Genomic DNA, 17511 nt, shown 5'->3' with positions numbered 1-17511 from the left:
TGTTGGTGTTGGTGTTGGTGTTGGTGGTGGTGGTGAGAGCAATGATGGTGGTGAAGGTGTTGAGAGCAGTGACAGTGTTGGTGTTGGTGGTGGTGGTGGTGGTGGTGGTGAGAGCAATGATGGTGGTGAAGGTGTTGAGAGCAGTGACAGTGTTGGTGTTGGTGGTGGTGGTGAGAGCAATGATGGTGGTGAAGGTGTTGAGAGCAGTGACAGTGTTGGTGTTGGTAGTGGTGGTGAGAGCAATGATGGTGGTGAAGGTGTTGAGAGCAGTGACAGTGTTGGTGTTGGTGGTGGTGGTGAGAGCAATGATGGTGGTGAAGGTGTTGAGAGCAGTGACAGTGTTGGTGTTGGTGGTGGTGGTGAGAGCAATGATGGTGGTGAAGGTGTTGAGAGCAGTGATAGTGTTGGTGTTGGTGTTGGTGGTGGTGGTGAGAGCAATGATGGTGGTGAAGGTGTTGAGAGCAGTGACAGTGTTGGTGTTGGTGGTGGTGGTGGTGGTGGTGGTGAGAGCAATGATGGTGGTGAAGGTGTTGAGAGCAGTGATAGTGTTGGTGATGGTGGTGGTGGTGAGAGCAATGATGGTGGTGAAGGTGTTGAGAGCAGTGATAGTGTTGGTGGTGGTGGTGGTGGTGAGAGCAATGATGGTGGTGAAGGTGTTGAGAGCAGTGATAGTGTTGGTGGTGGTGGTGGTGGTGGTGGTGGTGGTGAGAGCAATGATGGTGGTGAAGGTGTTGAGAGCAGTGATAGTGTTGGTGGTGGTGGAGGTGGTGAGAGCAATGATGGTGGTGAAGGTGTTGAGAGCAGTGATAGTGTTGGTGGTGGTGTTGGTGGTGGTGGTGAGAGCAATGATGGTGGTGAAGGTGTTGAGAGCAGTGATAGTGTTGGTGATGGTGGTGGTGGTGAGAGCAATGATGGTGGTGAAGGTGTTGAGAGCAGTGATAGTGTTGGTGATGGTGGTGGTGGTGGTGGTGGTGGTGGTGAGAGCAATGATGGTGGTGAAGGTGTTGAGAGCAGTGATAGTGTTGGTGGTGGTGGTGGTGGTGAGAGCAACGATGGTGGTGAAGGTGTTGAGAGCAGTGATAGTGTTGGTGGTGGTGGAGGTGGTGAGAGCAATGATGGTGGTGAAGGTGTTGAGAGCAGTGATAGTGTTGGTGGTGGTGTTGGTGGTGGTGGTGGTGGTGAGAGCAATGATGGTGGTGAAGGTGTTGAGAGCAGTGATAGTGTTGGTGGTGGTGGTGGTGGTGAGAGCAATGATGGTGGTGAAGGTGTTGAGAGCAGTGACAGTGTTGGTGGTGGTGGAAGTGGTGAGAGCAATGATGGTGGTGAAGGTGTTGAGAGCAGTGATAGTGTTGGTGGTGGTGTTGGTGGTGGTGGTGGTGGTGGTGAGAGCAATGATGGTGGTGAAGGTGTTGAGAGCAGTGATAGTGTTGGTGGTGGTGGTGGTGGTGAGAGCAATGATGGTGGTGAAGGTGTTGAGAGCAGTGATAGTGTTGGTGTTGGTGTTGGTGGTGGTGGTGGTGGTGGTGGTGGTGAGAGCAATGATGGTGGTGAAGGTGTTGAGAGCAGTGATAGTGTTGGTGTTGGTGTTGGTGGTGGTGGTGGTGGTGGTGAGAACAATGATGGTGGTGAAGGTGTTGAGAGCAGTGATCGTGTTGGTGATGGTGTTGGTGGTGGTGGTGGTGGTGGTGGTGGTGGTGGTGGTGGTGGCGATGAGAGCAATGATGGTGGTGGTGGTGAGAACAATGATGGTGGTGAAGGTGTTGAGAGCAGTGATCGTGTTGGTGATGGTGGTGATGGTGGTGGTGGTGGTGGTGAGAACAATGATGGTGGTGAAGGTGTTGAGAGCAGTGATAGTGTTGGTGATGGTGTTGGTGGTGAGAGCAACGATGGTGGTGAAGGTGTTCAGAGCAGTGACAGTGTTGGTGTTGGTGATGGTGGTGAGAACAATGATGGTGGTGAAGGTGTTGAGAGCAGTGATGGTGTTGGTGCTGGTGATGGTGTTGAGAGCAATGATGGTGGTGAAGGTGTTGAGAGCAGTGATAGTGTTGGTGCTGGTGATGGTGGTGAGAGCAATGATGGTGGTGAAGGGGTTAAGAGCAGTGATAGTGTTGGTGCTAGTGATGGTGGTGAGAGCAATGATGGTGGTGAAGGGGTTGAGAGCAGTGATAGTGTTGGTGCTAGTGGTGGTGGTGAAGGTGTTGAGAGCAGTGATAGTGTTGGTGATGGTGGTGGTGGTGGTGGTGAGAGCAACGATGGTGGTGAAGGTGTTGAGAGCAGTGACAGTGTTGGTGTTGGTGATGGTGGTGAGAGCAATGATGGTGGTGAAGGTGTTGAGAGCAGTGATGGTGTTGGTGCTGGTGATGGTGGTGAGAGCAATGATGGTGGTGAAGGTGTTGAGCGCAGTGATAGTGTTGGTGCTGGTGATGGTGGTGAGAGCAATGATGGTGGTGAAGGGGTTGAGAGCAGTGATAGTGTTGGTGATGGTGGTGGTGGTGAGAGCAATGATGGTGGTGAAGGGGTTGAGAGCAGTGATAGTGTTGGTGATGGTGGTGGTGGTGAGAGCAATGATGGTGGTGAAGGGGTTGAGAGCAGTGATAGTGTTGGTGGTGGTGTTGGTGGTGGTGGTGGTGAGAGCAATGATGGTGGTGAAGGTGTTGAGAGCAGTGATAGTGTTGGTGGTGGTGGTGGTGGTGGTGAGAGCAATGATGGTGGTGAAGGGGTTGAGAGCAGTGATAGTGTTGGTGGTGGTGGTGGTGGTGGTGAGAGCAATGATAGTGGTGAAGGTGTTGAGAGCAGTGATAGTGTTGGTGGTGGTGTTGGTGGTGGTTGTGGTGGTGAGAGCACTGATGGTGGTGAAGGTGTTGAGAGCAGTGATAGTGTTGGTGGTGGTGGTGAGAGCAATGATGGTGGTGAAGGTGTTGAGAGCAGTGATAATGGTGATAGTGATGGTGGTGATGGCAGTGGTGGTGTTGGTGGTAGTGGTGGTGGTGATAGCGGTGGTGGTCATGGTGATGACGGTAGTGGTTTTGCCTAGATTTTACCTGGAGGGGGTTTCGGGGGTGAACGCCCCCCGATGCTCAGTCTGAGACCGGGCCTCATGGTAGTGTGGGTCTGATCAGCCAGGCTGTTACTGCTGACCGCACGCAAACTGACGTACGAACCACAGCCCGGTTGGTGCCTGTCCAGTGCCTTCTTGAAGACAGCCACAGGTCTATTGGTAATCCCCCTATGTATGCTGGGAGGCAGTTGAACAGTCTTGGGACCCTGACACTTATTGTGTTGTCTCTCAATGGGGTGGTGGTGGTGATGATAGCGGTGGCGGTAATTTTGGTGGTGGTGGTGATGATGATAGTGGGGTGGTGGTGATGAGAGTGGTGATTGTGGTGGTGGAGACGATGGTGGTGATGGTGCTGGTAATATTTGTGTTGGTGGTGGTGGTGTTGATGGCGGTGTTGGTGGTTGTGTTGGTGGTAGTAGTGGTGGTGGCGGTGGTGGTGACGGTGATGGTGGTGATGATGGCAATGGTTTTGGTGGTGGTAGTGGTGGTGGTGACGGTGATGGTCGTGATGGTGGTGGTGATGGCAATTGTGATGATGGTGGTAGTGAGAGTAGTGATGGTAGTAGTGAGAGTAGTGATGGTGGTAGTGATAGTGATTGTGGTAGTGATAGTGATGGTGGTAATGAGAGTAGTAATGGTGGTAGTGAGAGTAGTGATGGTGGTAGTGATAGTGATGGTGGTAGTGACAGTGATGGTGGTAGTGAGAGTAGTAATGGTTGTAGTGAGAGCAGTGATGGTGGTAGTGGTAGTGATGGTGTTAGTGATAGTGATGGCGGTAGTGAGAGTAGTGATGGTGGTAGTGAGAGCAGTGATGGTGGTAGTGAGAGTAGTGATTGTAGTAGTGAGAGTAGTGACGGTGGTAGTGATAGTGATGGTGGTAGTGATAGTGATGGTGGTAGTGATAGTGACGGTGGTAGTGAGAGTAGTAATGGTGGTAGTGAGAGCAGTGATGGTGGTAGTGATAGTGAAGGTGGTAGTGAGAGTAGTGATGGTGGTAGTGAGAGCAGTGATGGTGATAGTGATAGTGATGGTAGTAGTGAGAGTAGTAATGGTGGTAGTGAGATTAGTGATGGTGGTAGTGATAGTGATGGTGGTAGTGATAGTGATGGTGGTAGTGAGAGTAGTAATGGTGGTAGTGAGAGCAGTGATGGTGGTAGTGATAGTGATGGTGGTAGTGATAGTGATGGTGGTAGTGAGAGTAGTGACGGTAGTAGTGATAGTGATGGTGGTAGTGAGAGTAGTGACTGTGGTAGTGATAGTGATGGTGGTAGTGAGAGTAGTGATGGTGGTAGTGATAGTGATGGTGGTAGTGAGAGTAGTGACGGTAGTAGTGATAGTGATGGTGGTAGTGAGAGTAGTGACGGTGGTAGTGGTAGTGATGGTGGTAGTGAGAGTAGTGACGGTGGTAGTGATAGTGATGGTGGTAGTGAGAGTAGTGACGGTGGTAGTGAGAGTAGTGATAGTGGTAGTGATAGTAATGATGGTAGTGAGAGTAGTGACGGTGGTAGTGATAGTGATGGTGGTAGTGAGAGCAGTGATGGTGATAGTGATGGTGGGAGTGATAGTGATGGTGGTAGTGAGAGTAGTGACTGTGGTAGTGATAGTGATGGTGGTAGCGAGAGTAGTGATGGTGGTAGTGAGAGTAGTGACGGTGGTAGGGAGAGTAGTGATGGTGGTAGTGATAGTGATGATGGTAGTGAGAGTAGTGATGGTGGTAGTGAGAGTAGTAATGGTGGAAGTGATAGTAATGGTGGTAGTGAGAGTAGTGACGGTGGTAGTGATAGTGATGGTGGTAGAGAGAGTAGTGACGGTGGTAGTGAGAGCAGTAATGGTGGTAGTGATAGTAATGGTGGTAGTGAGAGTAGTGACGGTGGTAGCGAGAGTAGTGATGGTGGTAGTGAGAGTAATGATGGTGGTAGTTAGAGCAGTGATGGAGGTAGTGAGAGTAGTGACGGTGGTAGTGATCGTGATGGTGGTAGTGACAGTGATGGCGGTAGTGAGAGTAATGATGGTGGTAGTTAGAGGAGTGATGGTGGTAGTGAGAGTAGTGATGGTGGTAGTGATAGTGATGGTGGTAGTGACAGTGATGGTGGTAGTGAGAGTAGTGATGGTAGTATTGATAGTAGTGATGGTGGAAGTGATAGTGATGGTGGAAGTGATAGTGATGGTGTTAGTGATAGTGATGGTGGAAGTGATATTGATGGTGGTAGTGCTAGTGATGGTGGTAGTGTGGAGTATCAGCTGGTAGCTACAGTGTGGGATCATCAACTGGTACACAGGCAAGTACATGTGTTTCTTCATCAACAGGTATCCACAGGTGTATTATTGGAGATTGAGACACTTATGCTACGTATGGGAATCTTTATTAAGGAAACGTTTCACCACACAGTGGCTTCATCAGTCCGATAAGAAGCAGAAAGGTGTAAGGAGAGGAGGAGTTTGAGGTAATCAGTCCCTCAGCCTGGAATCGGTGTGTTCAATCCATCACTCTTGTAGAAAGTAGAGCATAGGCCCGGGGAAGTGGCTTATATACTGTAGTCAGGTGAGTGGAGGCAGGAGGAGGCGGGGTCACAGCGGTACCATCCACTGGTGTAAGTAGGTCTTCGTCCAAACGTTGGGCAAGTATTGAAGAATTCCTTGTATCAAGATCCCATGATGTTGCAGTGTCTGACACATGTGATAAATGGTTTTGAGAACCTTCAAGTTTGAGACTGAGATAATTTTGCAACATTCAACTTGTCAGTTTTTAAAACCTTTTATCACAGGTGTGTTATTATCAACAGACACACAAGTAATTACAAATGTATCAACAGATACACAGGTAGCTACAAATGTATCATCATCAAGAGCTACATATATGTCATTATCAAAAGGTACGCAGGTGCCTGCAGATGTGTCATTATCAACAGGTTCACTGGTAACTACAGGTGTGTCATCATTAACAGGTAACTGCAGGTGTGACATCAACATGTACACAGGATACTTCAGGTGTGCCATAATAAGAAAAGAACACGGACAACTAAAATTTTGTTACCATCAACAGGTACATAGTTAACTACAGATATGTATTTAATAATAAGCACACAGGTAACTTCAGGAGTCACCAATAACACGTACACAGGTAACTATAGGTGTTTCATCATTAATAGGTACTGGGTGATCTGGTGCTACCCCAGCGCAGTAACAGTGGTGGGCATCCAAGACATGATCTACGGCCTGCATCACCACAGTGTTATGGTGAAGGACAGGTTAATAGTATACACCAGCGTCACCATAACACAACCCCAGCGTCACCAGCTGATCACTTTGACTAAGACAACCCTCAACTGTGACTTTACCATGTGAGTGTCTGTTACTTGTGTCATCCTCCTTTCATGGTAGCTTCTGTTGTCTTCATGGTAGTTGTTACTGTTGCTTCCATGGCAAATGCCGCAGCTGCCTTAACAGGGGTAATTTCTCCCTTAATGTTTGTTGCTACTGCTGTCTTCATGGTAGTTGTTGCTGCTGCCTGCTACTGCTGTCTTCATGGTAGTTGTTGCTGCTGCCTGCTACAGCTGCTTTCAAAGTATGCTGCTGCTGCTTTCGTGATAGCTGCTGCTGCCTTCATGCTACCTGCTGTTGCTGCCTTCACAAAAGCTAGTGCTGCTGCCATCATTGAAGTTGCTTCTGCTTCCTTCAAGGTACACGCTGCTGCTGCTGCTACTGCTTGAATGGTAACTGCTGTTGCTGCCTTCTTGGTAGTTGCTACTGTTACTTTCATGGTGACTGCTGCTTCTGCTTCCTTCAAGGTAATTTCTGTTACTGTCCTTATGGTAGCTTCTACAATTTTCACGGTAGCTGCTCCTTTCTTCAGGGTGCTTCCACTGCTGCTTCTCTCATATTAGCGGTGGCTGCTACTGCCTTTACAGTAGCTTCTGCTGCTACTTCTGTCTTCAGAGAGCTGCTCCTGATAGCTGCTGCTGCCTTCGATACAGCTGCTACTGAGTTCGTGATAGTGGCTGCTGCATACTTGGTAGCTGCTGTTGTCATTATTGCCACTGCTGCTGCCTTCATTTTAGCTGCTTTTACTTTAATGGCAGTTGCTGCTGCTGCCTTCATGGGTAAGAGGAGTTGGTAATAAATGGATGTCGAGGGAAATCAGTGTGCCTGGCTAGACGGGAACTGCAAAGAATTTGCAATCCCTTTCGTTGTCTACCGGGACAATTTCTATGGCAAACATGATATGTATGCAAAGTGCAACTCTCTGCGGCAAGAGTGGTAGTGTTAGCCAATTGTCTTGACAGAGCCGTTGCTGAGTTGTCTAAGATTTTAAACTGACAGAAGATAAAGGTATGAGTGCGTGTGGGAAACAAATAGGTTAAAGTACGATGGATGAAAACAGCAAAATTTGCAGGATACCTCAAGGATATGTTCAACAGACATTATTCATCATAAAGTTACTAATAAATTCAGTGGAAGTGATTAACAAACAAAGAGGGACAGCAAAGGGCAGTGAGTAACCAGCTCCCTTAACAGTGTAAGAAACAAGATAATGAGCTAAGATTAGTTTGATGTACAGAAAACATAGATGTTACGCTACAACAGAGACCTGGTTGAACATGAGAGAAATACCTCCTGAATGCCACCTACAAGCTTATGAATTATTCAACACCGACAGGGTCAATAAAAATGGTGGTGGAGTGGCGATATAAGTCAGAGATAATTTAAACTGTTGTATTAGACAAAATATAAAAGCAGAAGCGACGGACACTGAATCTGCTTAACTACACTTTCTAGAGGGACGTGAAAAACTGATCTTGGGGTTGATTTACAGGCTTCTAAACCTTGATAGGGAAAGCGATAAACTACTATGGGTCGAAATTCATGAGACTTTTAAATATGAAAATCTTGTGTTAATGGGAGATTTTTAACTTTAGACAACTTGATTGTAATAATTTAACAGAAAATCTTGAGTCTACCGACTTTCTTGATAGCATCTATGATTACTTTTTAAAGCAGCTGTTTTTAGAGAATCAACTTGAGGAAACAACTTTATTGACTTGGTTCTTACCAATAAGGAATCATAATGAACTTGGAGAAAGCGATCACAAATCAGTTTCAATATTTCGTGGAATTACCTTAATAAAAACACCTAAGCCAATGTCCACGACTTCCGCTTGACCGCTTTCATAGGACTGAGAAATAACCTGTTAGATGAACTGTTGTGATCTGACTGGTCATTATCCTATAAGTCAGGTAGGCGGTGACTGTTGCCAGTGTGACATTTTCCAATCATTCTTCAAGCTGCCCAGACTTCTTATGTTTCAAATAAGGAAATATATCATATAAAAATGACCCCAAATGAATAAACAATAGATTAAAGCATCTCATAGGTCAAAGAGAAGCATTTACAGGCGAATCAGAAAGTGAGATACCTACTTAAGAAATCAATATATTCAGTTGAAAAGAGAAATAAAAACAAGAATAAGAAAAGCGAAAAGAGAATATGAAGTTAAAGTTACAAAGGGATTCGAAAATTAACCCAAAAGTTTTCTTTCAGGTATATAGAAGTAAGATTAAGGACAAGATTCTTTCTTTCAACAAACAAACCGGCCGTATCCCACCGAGGCAGAGTGGCCCAAAAAGAAAAACGAAAGTTTCCCTTTTTAAATTTAGTAATTTATACAGGAGAAGGGGTTACTAGCCCCTTGCTCCCGGCATTTTAGTCGCCTCTTACAACACGCATGGCTTACGGAGGAAGAATTCTGTTCCACTTCCCCATGGAAATAACAGGAAATAAACAAAAACAAGAACTATTAAGAAAACCCAGAGGGGTGTGTATATATATGCTTGTACATGTATGTGTAGTGTGACCTAAGTGTAAGTAGAAGTAGCAAGACGTACCTGAAATCTTGCATGTTTATAAGACAGAAAAAAGACACCAGCAATCCTACCATCATGTAAAACAAATACAGGTTTCCGTTTTATACTCACTTGGCAGGACGGTAGTACCTCCCTGGTCAGTTCACTAAGGTCCTTCACAGATCCAACCAGCTAACAAAATATTTGCCCAACCCACTTTAGTTCTTCCCTAACAATATGTTCTGATAAATCCACTGACTCATGTGCAAGTCCCACTCAAATCCAACCCCTCTCGCTCATGTATTTATCCAACCTAAATTTGAAACTACCCAAGGTTTTAGCTTCAATAACCCTACTAGACAGACTGTTCCACTCATCAACTACCATATTTCCAAACCAATACTTTCCTATATCCTTTCTAAATCTAAACTTATCTAATTTGAATCCATTATTGTGGGTTCTGTCTTGGAGAGATATCCTCAAGACCTTATTGATATCCCCTTTGTTAATACCCATCTTCCACTTATACGCTTCGATCATGTCTCCCCTCATTCTTCGTCTAACAAGTGAATGTAATTCAAGGGTCTTCAATCTTTCTTCATACGGAGGATTTCTAATGCTATGAACTAATTAAGTCATTCTACGCTGAATGTTTTCTAACGCGTTTATATCCATTCTGTACCTGATCAACCGGGCTGTGGTTTGTACGTCAGCTTGCGTGCGGCCAGCAGTGACAGCCTGGTTGATCAGATACTGATCCACCATCAGGCCTGGTCTCAGACCGAGCCACGGGAGCGTTGATTCCCGAAACCCTCTCCAGGTAAACTCCAGGTATATGTTTCAGACTTTATACTCTTATGCATCAATTTAAACGATCTCGGACATAGAGTGCCACCCCACCCCACCCCACCCCCCTCCCCGATACTTCTATCTACTTGAAACAATTTAAAACCCTGAATGTGACATTCAGCAGGCATGTCCCTATTTTTCATATTAAACCACGTCTCAGTTATAGCAAAAACATCAATGTTACCCGCACTTGCAACTAATCTTAATTCGTCCATCTTATTTCTCGCACTACGTCTATTAGTAAATATATGTTTAGAAAACCTCCCTTCAACACGTATTTCCTCTCAATTTTTACGATCTACAAATTATGTAGATCAGGACGATCGTAGACACTAGTAACAAGGTTCTCAGACAAATAGATAAATTAAAATTTAACACATCTTTGAGCCCAGATGAAGTGTTCTCAAGGGTTATAAAGGCATATAAGAAGGAACTTAGCAAACCATTAGCACACCTTTTCAACATATCACTACAAACAGGCATTATGCCAGATAATTGGAAAATGGCAAATTATAGACCAGTTACCCTAACCTACATTGTAGAAAAACTGAGGGAATCAATAATTGCCAGGTTATTCGAAGTTACCTTGAAAGACATAAATTGATCAATGAATCTCAGTACAGTTTTACAAAGGGGCGTTTCTGCCTTACGAATTTACTATTTTTTTTTTCTAAAAGATATAAGAGGTTAGATCACAGTAATGAATTTGACATTGTGTATTGAACTTCAGTAAGGGTTTTGATAGAGTTACACATACATCAGAGAGTGTGGAGGAAAGTAGACACACGGAATAAGAGTAGATTTTTTTTCTGGATAGAAGCGTAGTTGACAGATAAGCAACAGAGAGTATGCATAAATGGGGAGAAATCAGAGTGTGGAAGAGTCACAAGCGTTGTTCCACAGGCGTAAGTGCTGGGCTCCTTGTTGTTCACAACATTATGACAAAGATGGGAATAAACAGCGGCATAAACAAGTTTGCCGATGATACTACAATAGCTGTCGGATTAATTCTGAAATGATCAAAGAAGTGGCAAATATAGTTCGGTATAGACAAATGCAAAGTTATAAGCTTTGTAGAGTAAATAACAATGATGTTTGTAAAGTACATAATGTAGGTCTTATGCAATTTGAATACGAAAAGATTTAGGAGTCTTGTTAGAAGTAATCTAATATTAAAACAATAGTCAACAAGTGTTTGCAATAAAGCGAGTAAAATTCTTGGTTTTATATCAAGAAGTCTAAATTACAGGAGTCCTTAGGTCATTCTTCTATAAATCGTAGGTTAGGCTTCACTTAGATCATGCTGCACAGTGCTGGTCACCATATTACAGAATGGACAGAAATACGATGGAAACCGCACAGAGAAAGAAGATAAAGTTATTCCCATGTATTAGAAATATTTCTTACAAGAACAGACTGAGGACCCTGAATCTGCACAGATAGGCGTAGAATTAGAGGGAATATGATGTTATTTTATTAACACATCGGCCGATACTCACCAAGGCAGGCGACCCGAGAAAAGAAGAAACACTTTTATTGTCATTATTCACTCCATCACTGTCTTGCCAGAGGCGTTCCTCCACTACAGTTATAAAATTGCAGTATTTCAACACCCCTCCTTCAGAGTGCAGGCTCTGTACTTCCCATCTCCAGGACTCAAATCTGGCCTGCCATTTTCCCTAAATCCCTTCATAAATGTTACTCTGCTCACATTCCAACAGCACATCAAGTCATGAAAACCACTTGTTTCAACTCGAACCTGTCTAACACGCTCACGCACGCTCGCTGGAATCGTGACTCACGAAATCGCAATAACATGATTGCAACGCGTAAACCCAGCGCTTACGCGCTGGCCTGGGTTTTTATGACTCACTTGCCGCGAGTTCAATCCCCACCCGTATCATGGTTTGCTTTCTGGAAGTGCGAGGGGCTTGCACTTCTAGCAAGTGTGCATGAGCGTATTAAATAGGGACGAGTGGAGACGAATGGTTTTTATGACTTGACGTGCTGTTGGAGTGTGAGCAAAGTAACATTTATGAAGGGATTCAGGGAAACTGGTTAGCCAGACTTGAGTCCTGGAGGTGGCAAGTACAGTGCCTGCGCTCTGAAGGAGTGTAGTGTAGGCACGCCTCTGGCAAGTCAGTGATGGAGTAAATGATGTCGAAAGTGTTTCTTCTTTTTCGGGTCACCCTGCCTTGGTGGGAAGCGGCCAATGTGTTACTAATAATAAAAAGATAATGATTGAGGTGCATAAATGGAAAACAGGAATAAACAAAAGGGACATAAATAACGTTCTTAAAATATCTAGCCAAGACAAGACTCGCAGTAATTGGTTCATGTTGGAAAACATTAGATTTAGAAAGAATAACAAAGTTGTGGATGAGTGGAACAAACTCCCGAGCAGCATCGTTTAAGCTAAACTCTTGAATAGCTTTAAAAATAGGTTAGAGAAGTACATGAGTGTGTGTTGGTGGGTTTGAGATGGTTCAGCTTAGCTTGGGCCATTGGGCCTGTAGCAGTGCTTCTCCCTTCTTAAATAGGTTTGACTTGGACTTGCCTAGCACGGGCCAGTAGGCCTGCTGCAGTGCTCCTTCTTATATTTTTCACTGAAAAAATGCCTTGGTGCAGTAAAGTTGTTTTCAGCTTAATTGTTCCATTAAGTTTTTCTGCACTGAGAATTTAATTGTCTTTTATTTTTCAGAGATGACGAATCAGACGAATCAGATGAATCAGAAGACTCAAATGAATCAGATGAATCAGAAGACTCAGATGAATCAGATGAATCCGCGTAACTTTACTGAAACTGATGACATGAAAGTCTTGCAGAGACAGGAAGTCTGGATAACTTGTCCAGCTCTGGAAATCTTGTCCTGACCAAGAAACTTGTATAATTGTCCTGACCAAGAAACTTGTATAATTGTCCTGACCAAGAAACTTGTATAATTGTCCTGACCAAGAAACTTGTATAATTGTCCTGACCAAGAAACTTGTATAATTGTCCTGACCAAGAAACTTGTATAATTGTCCTGACCAAGAAACTTGTATAATTGTCCTGACCAAGAAACTTGTATAATTGTCCTGACCAAGAAACTTGTATAATTGTCCTGACCAAGAAACTTGTATAATTGTCCTGACCAAGAAACTTGTATAATTGTCCTGACCAAGAAACTTGTATAATTGTCCTGACCAAGAAACTTGTATAATTGTCCTGACCAAGAAACTTGTATAATTGTCCTGACCAAGAAACTTGTATAATTGTCCTGACCAAGAAACTTGTATAATTGTCCTGACCAAGAAATCTGAATAACTTGTATTGATTAGGAAGCTTGGATAATTGTTCTTGACTAAGAAGTCTGGATAAATTGACCTGACCAGATATCCTGGATGACTTGTCCAGATCAGTTAGCATGGATAACTTGTTCACTTCAGTGATTCTTGATACCTTATCCAGGCCAGGAAGTTTTAATGGACTGTCCAGGATGATTGGATAAATCATCCAAACCATTAGCCCTGGCTCACAAGTCAGAACCAGTAAGCCTGACTTTACAAGTCAGAACCAGTAAGCCTGGCTTACAAGTTAGAGCCAGCAAGCCTGGCTTACAAGTCAGAACCGATAAGCCTGGCTCACAAGTCAGAACCAGTAAGCCTGACTTTACAAGTCAGAACCAGTAAGCCTGGCTTACAAGTCAGAGCCAGCAAGCCTGGCTTACAAGTCAGAACCGATAAGCCTGGCTTACAAGTCAGAACCAGTAAACTTGGATAATTTGTTTGGAGCATCAAGCTTGGATAACTTATCTAGATCAGAAATCCTGGAAAACTTATCCATACCTAGAATCCCCAGGTAATTCATCCAGACTGCGACGCCTGAATAGCTTGTCAAGACGTGAAGTCCTGAATAACTTGATCCTACCAGTAATCCTGGCTAACTTGTTCGGACAAGGAATCCTGGATAGCTTGTTCGTAAGTCTAGATAACTTATCCAGACCATTAAGCTTGGAAAACCTATTCCAACCAATAATCCTGGATAACTTGTAAAGACAATGGAGGTCTGGATATCTTGTACATACCAGTTATTCTGTATAACTTGTCTAAACCTGTGGAAAATACTGTATATATTTTCCAGAAATTCAGTATTTATATGTAAATAGATGGCCATACTGTATTTAATAATATTTATGTCATAGAAAACGGAAAGCCTGCGTCTGCGCAGACGAGACTCGCCATCTTGGTTTTGAATTGTGTACAACGTTGGTGTGATGAGAAGGAATTTTCGTGCTCTAGAGGTTGAAATTGGGCTGACACCTCTCAAATAGGAGGCGAAATTGTTGGACATGCATTCCTGCATAACTTGAGATATCAGACGACTGGACAAGACAGCTCCAGGAACCTCAGATAAGCTCTCTAGATTTGTGTATAATTCTGGCCAGTGTTTTCATAAATTTAGTTAGTGAGGTTTTTCTGAGTATGATACAACTTAATATCCAGTCAAATTGGTGAGTGATATTAATATATAGTTTCCTTCCGTTATGTAATTGTGTTTATATATAATCATTTTTTAATATAGTCCACAAATTTATATATTTACCAGAATTCCTGATGTATAATTCATTTAATTAATAGGTCCAGAGCAACTTGTGGATATGACAGTTGTAGGTATCGAAGGGGGACATTTTTGCGACCTAGGTGTCCCAAATTCCTACTTGTCTATGTAACTTTGATAAATAATAATTATCTTTGTTATCATTTACTGTTATGTACATAATTAGTTACATTCAGATAAATGCAATTTTCCACAAAACCAGTAAATCTGAATTGCATAGCCAGGCCAATGAGTCTGGATAATTTGTCCAGACTAGTGAATCTAGATAACTTGTCCAGGCCAGGAAGACTGAATATTTTATCCAGACCAGTTGACCTGGATAACTTGTCCTGATCAGAAAGCCTAAATAATTTGTTCACACCAGTATGCCTGGATAACTTATCTGTACCAATAAACCAGGGTATTTTGTTCAAACCAGTATGCCTGGATAACTTATCTATACCAATAAACCAGGGTATTTTGTTCACACCAGTATGCCTGGATAACTTATCTATACCAATAAACCAGGGTATTTTGTTCAAACCAGTATGCCTGGATAACTTATCTATACCAATAAACCAGGGTATTTTGTTCACACCAGTATGCCTGGATAACTTATCTGTACCAATAAACCAGGGTATTTTGTTCAAACCAGTATGCCTGGATAACTTATCTATACAAATAAACCAGGGTATTTTGTTCACACCAGTATGCATGGATAACTTATCTATACCAATAAACCAGGGTATTTTGTTCACACCAGTATGCCTGGATAACTTATCTGTACCAATAAACCAGGGTATTTTGTTCAAACCAGTATGCCTGGATAACTTATCTATACCAATAAACCAGGGTATTTTGTTCAAACCAGTATGCCTGGATAACTTATCTATACCAATAAACCAGGGTATTTTGTTCACACCAGTATGCCTGGATAACTTATCTGTACCAATAAACCAGGGTATTTTGTTCAAACCAGTATGCCTGGATAACTTATCTATACCAATAAACCAGGGTATTTTGTTCACACCAGTATGCATGAATAACTTATCTATACCAATAAACCAGGGTATTTTGTTCACACCAGTATGCCTGGATAACTTATCTGTACCAATAAACCAGGGTATTTTGTTCAAACCAGTATGCCTGGATAACTTATCTATACCAATAAACCAGGGTATTTTGTTCACACCAGTATGCATGGATAACTTATCTATACCAATAAACCAGGGTATTTTGTTCACACCAGTATGCCTGGATAACTTATCTATACCAATAAACCAGGGTATTTTGTTCACACCAGTATGCCTGGATAACTTATCTGTACCAATAAACCAGGGTATTTTGTTCAAACCAGTATGCCTGGATAACTTATCTATACCAATAAACCAGGGTATTTTGTTCACACCAGTATGCATGGATAACTTATCTATACCAATAAACCAGGGTATTTTGTTCACACCAGTATGCCTGGATAACTTATCTGTACCAATAAACCAGGGTATTTTGTTCAAACCAGTATGCCTGGATAACTTATCTATACCAATAAACCAGGGTATTTTGTTCACACCAGTATGCATGGATAACTTATCTATACCAATAAACCAGGGTATTTTGTTCACACCAGTATGCCTGGATAACTTATCTATACCAATAAACCAGGGTATTTTGTTCACACCAGTATGCCTGGATAACTTATCTATACCAATAAACCAGGGTATTTTGTTCAAACCAGTATGCCTGGATAACTTATCTATACCAATAAACCAGGGTATTTTGTTCAAACCAGTATGCCTGGATAACTTATCAATACCAATAAACCAGGGTATTTTGTTCAAACCAGTATGCCTGGATAACTTTTTTTTTTACCAGCAAGTCAAGATAACTTGTTCATACTTGTATACCTGGATAACGTGTTGATATCTGTAAGCATGGTTATCCTGTTTATCCAAACAGCTTCTATAAGCGTGTTAGTAATGAAGACAAGTGCATTTTATGATTTGACGTGCTGCTGGAGTGTGAGCAAGTAACATTTATGAAGGAATTCTTGGAAACTTGTTAACAGGACTCGAGTCCTGTAGGTGGGAGGTACAGTGCCTGCATTCAGCAGAACGGATGTGGGCGACGAACTCTAGAGGTCATCTGAACTATGATGCTGCCATGTTTCTGGCGAAACAGTGAGTGAATGAACGAGAGTGAAAGTATTTTCCTGTATCACTGGTCACCACCAGGGTGGGAGACTGGTCACCACCAGGGTGGGAGACTGGTCACCACCAGGGTGGGAGACTGGTCACCACCAGGGTGGGAGACTGGTCACCACCAGGGTGGGAGACTGGTCACCACCAGGGTGGGAGACGGATGGTAAACCACGATAACATTTTCTTACTCGTAAATCTAAAAGTCTTATCTGAATTACATTTTCTCTTTGCTATAATTTCAAAGTTAATGTCAAATAATATATAATTTTAGTCTGGGAAGAAGAGCTTGTAGATGAAAAATATTTTCATTAGTTTACCGAAGCTGATCTACGACATTGTTCTGTGTTAACAGTTTCTCATAGTTCTGCAGTGTTTAACAATACAGTAATAACATATTAATAAATAATGTTTGAACACTGAAGAGGATTATTTTACCTTGGATTACTACCAACAAATGAACAATTAATACAAATGTTAATGCTTCATAACTCACTTGTAAATATTTTTGTATTTCTTAATGCTTTAATAATAATAATAATAATAATAATAATAATAATAATAATAATAATAATAATAATAATAAGTAGAACAAGAACAACAACAAGAAGAAGAAAAAGAAAAAGAGTGATAATAATATTAATAATAATAATAATTATTATTATTATTATTATTATTATTATTATTATTATTTTTATTATTATTATTATTATTATTATTATTATTATTATTATTATTGTTGTTGTTGTTGTTGTTATAATAATAATAATAATAATAATAATAATAATAATAATTATTATTATTATTATTATTATTATTTTTATTATAATAATAATGATAATAATAATAATAATAATAATAATTATTATTATTATTATTATTATTATTATTATTATTTTTATTATTATTATTATAAAAATTATTTTTATTATAATAATAATGATTTTTATAATAATAATAATAAAAATAATAATAATAACATAGCAACA

At 41.9% G+C, this 17511-nt stretch overlaps 1 protein-coding gene across 3 annotated transcripts in view; it reads left to right on the top strand.

The window, feature by feature from the left end:
- The window catches only part of LOC128699059 (uncharacterized), a 128726-nt gene extending 111784 nt beyond the window's left edge, over positions 1-16942 (top strand). For 2 of the 3 annotated variants that reach the window (XM_070090242.1, XM_070090241.1), the window contains exons 5-6: positions 6208-6399; positions 12450-16942. In XM_070090242.1, the coding sequence (XP_069946343.1) occupies positions 6208-6399; positions 12450-12540 (283 nt within the window). In that variant the 3' untranslated portion in view covers positions 12541-16942. The remainder of the gene's footprint in view (positions 1-6207; positions 6400-12449) is intronic. The other variant, XM_070090243.1, reaches the window with a different exon arrangement.
- The last annotated feature ends 569 nt before the right edge of the window (positions 16943-17511 follow it).

Source organism: Cherax quadricarinatus, chromosome 31 (assembly GCF_038502225.1).
Source record: "Cherax quadricarinatus isolate ZL_2023a chromosome 31, ASM3850222v1, whole genome shotgun sequence".
In the NCBI taxonomy this organism is placed as follows: Eukaryota; Metazoa; Arthropoda; class Malacostraca; order Decapoda; family Parastacidae; genus Cherax; species Cherax quadricarinatus.
This window is presented reverse-complemented; position numbering and strand designations above follow the sequence as displayed.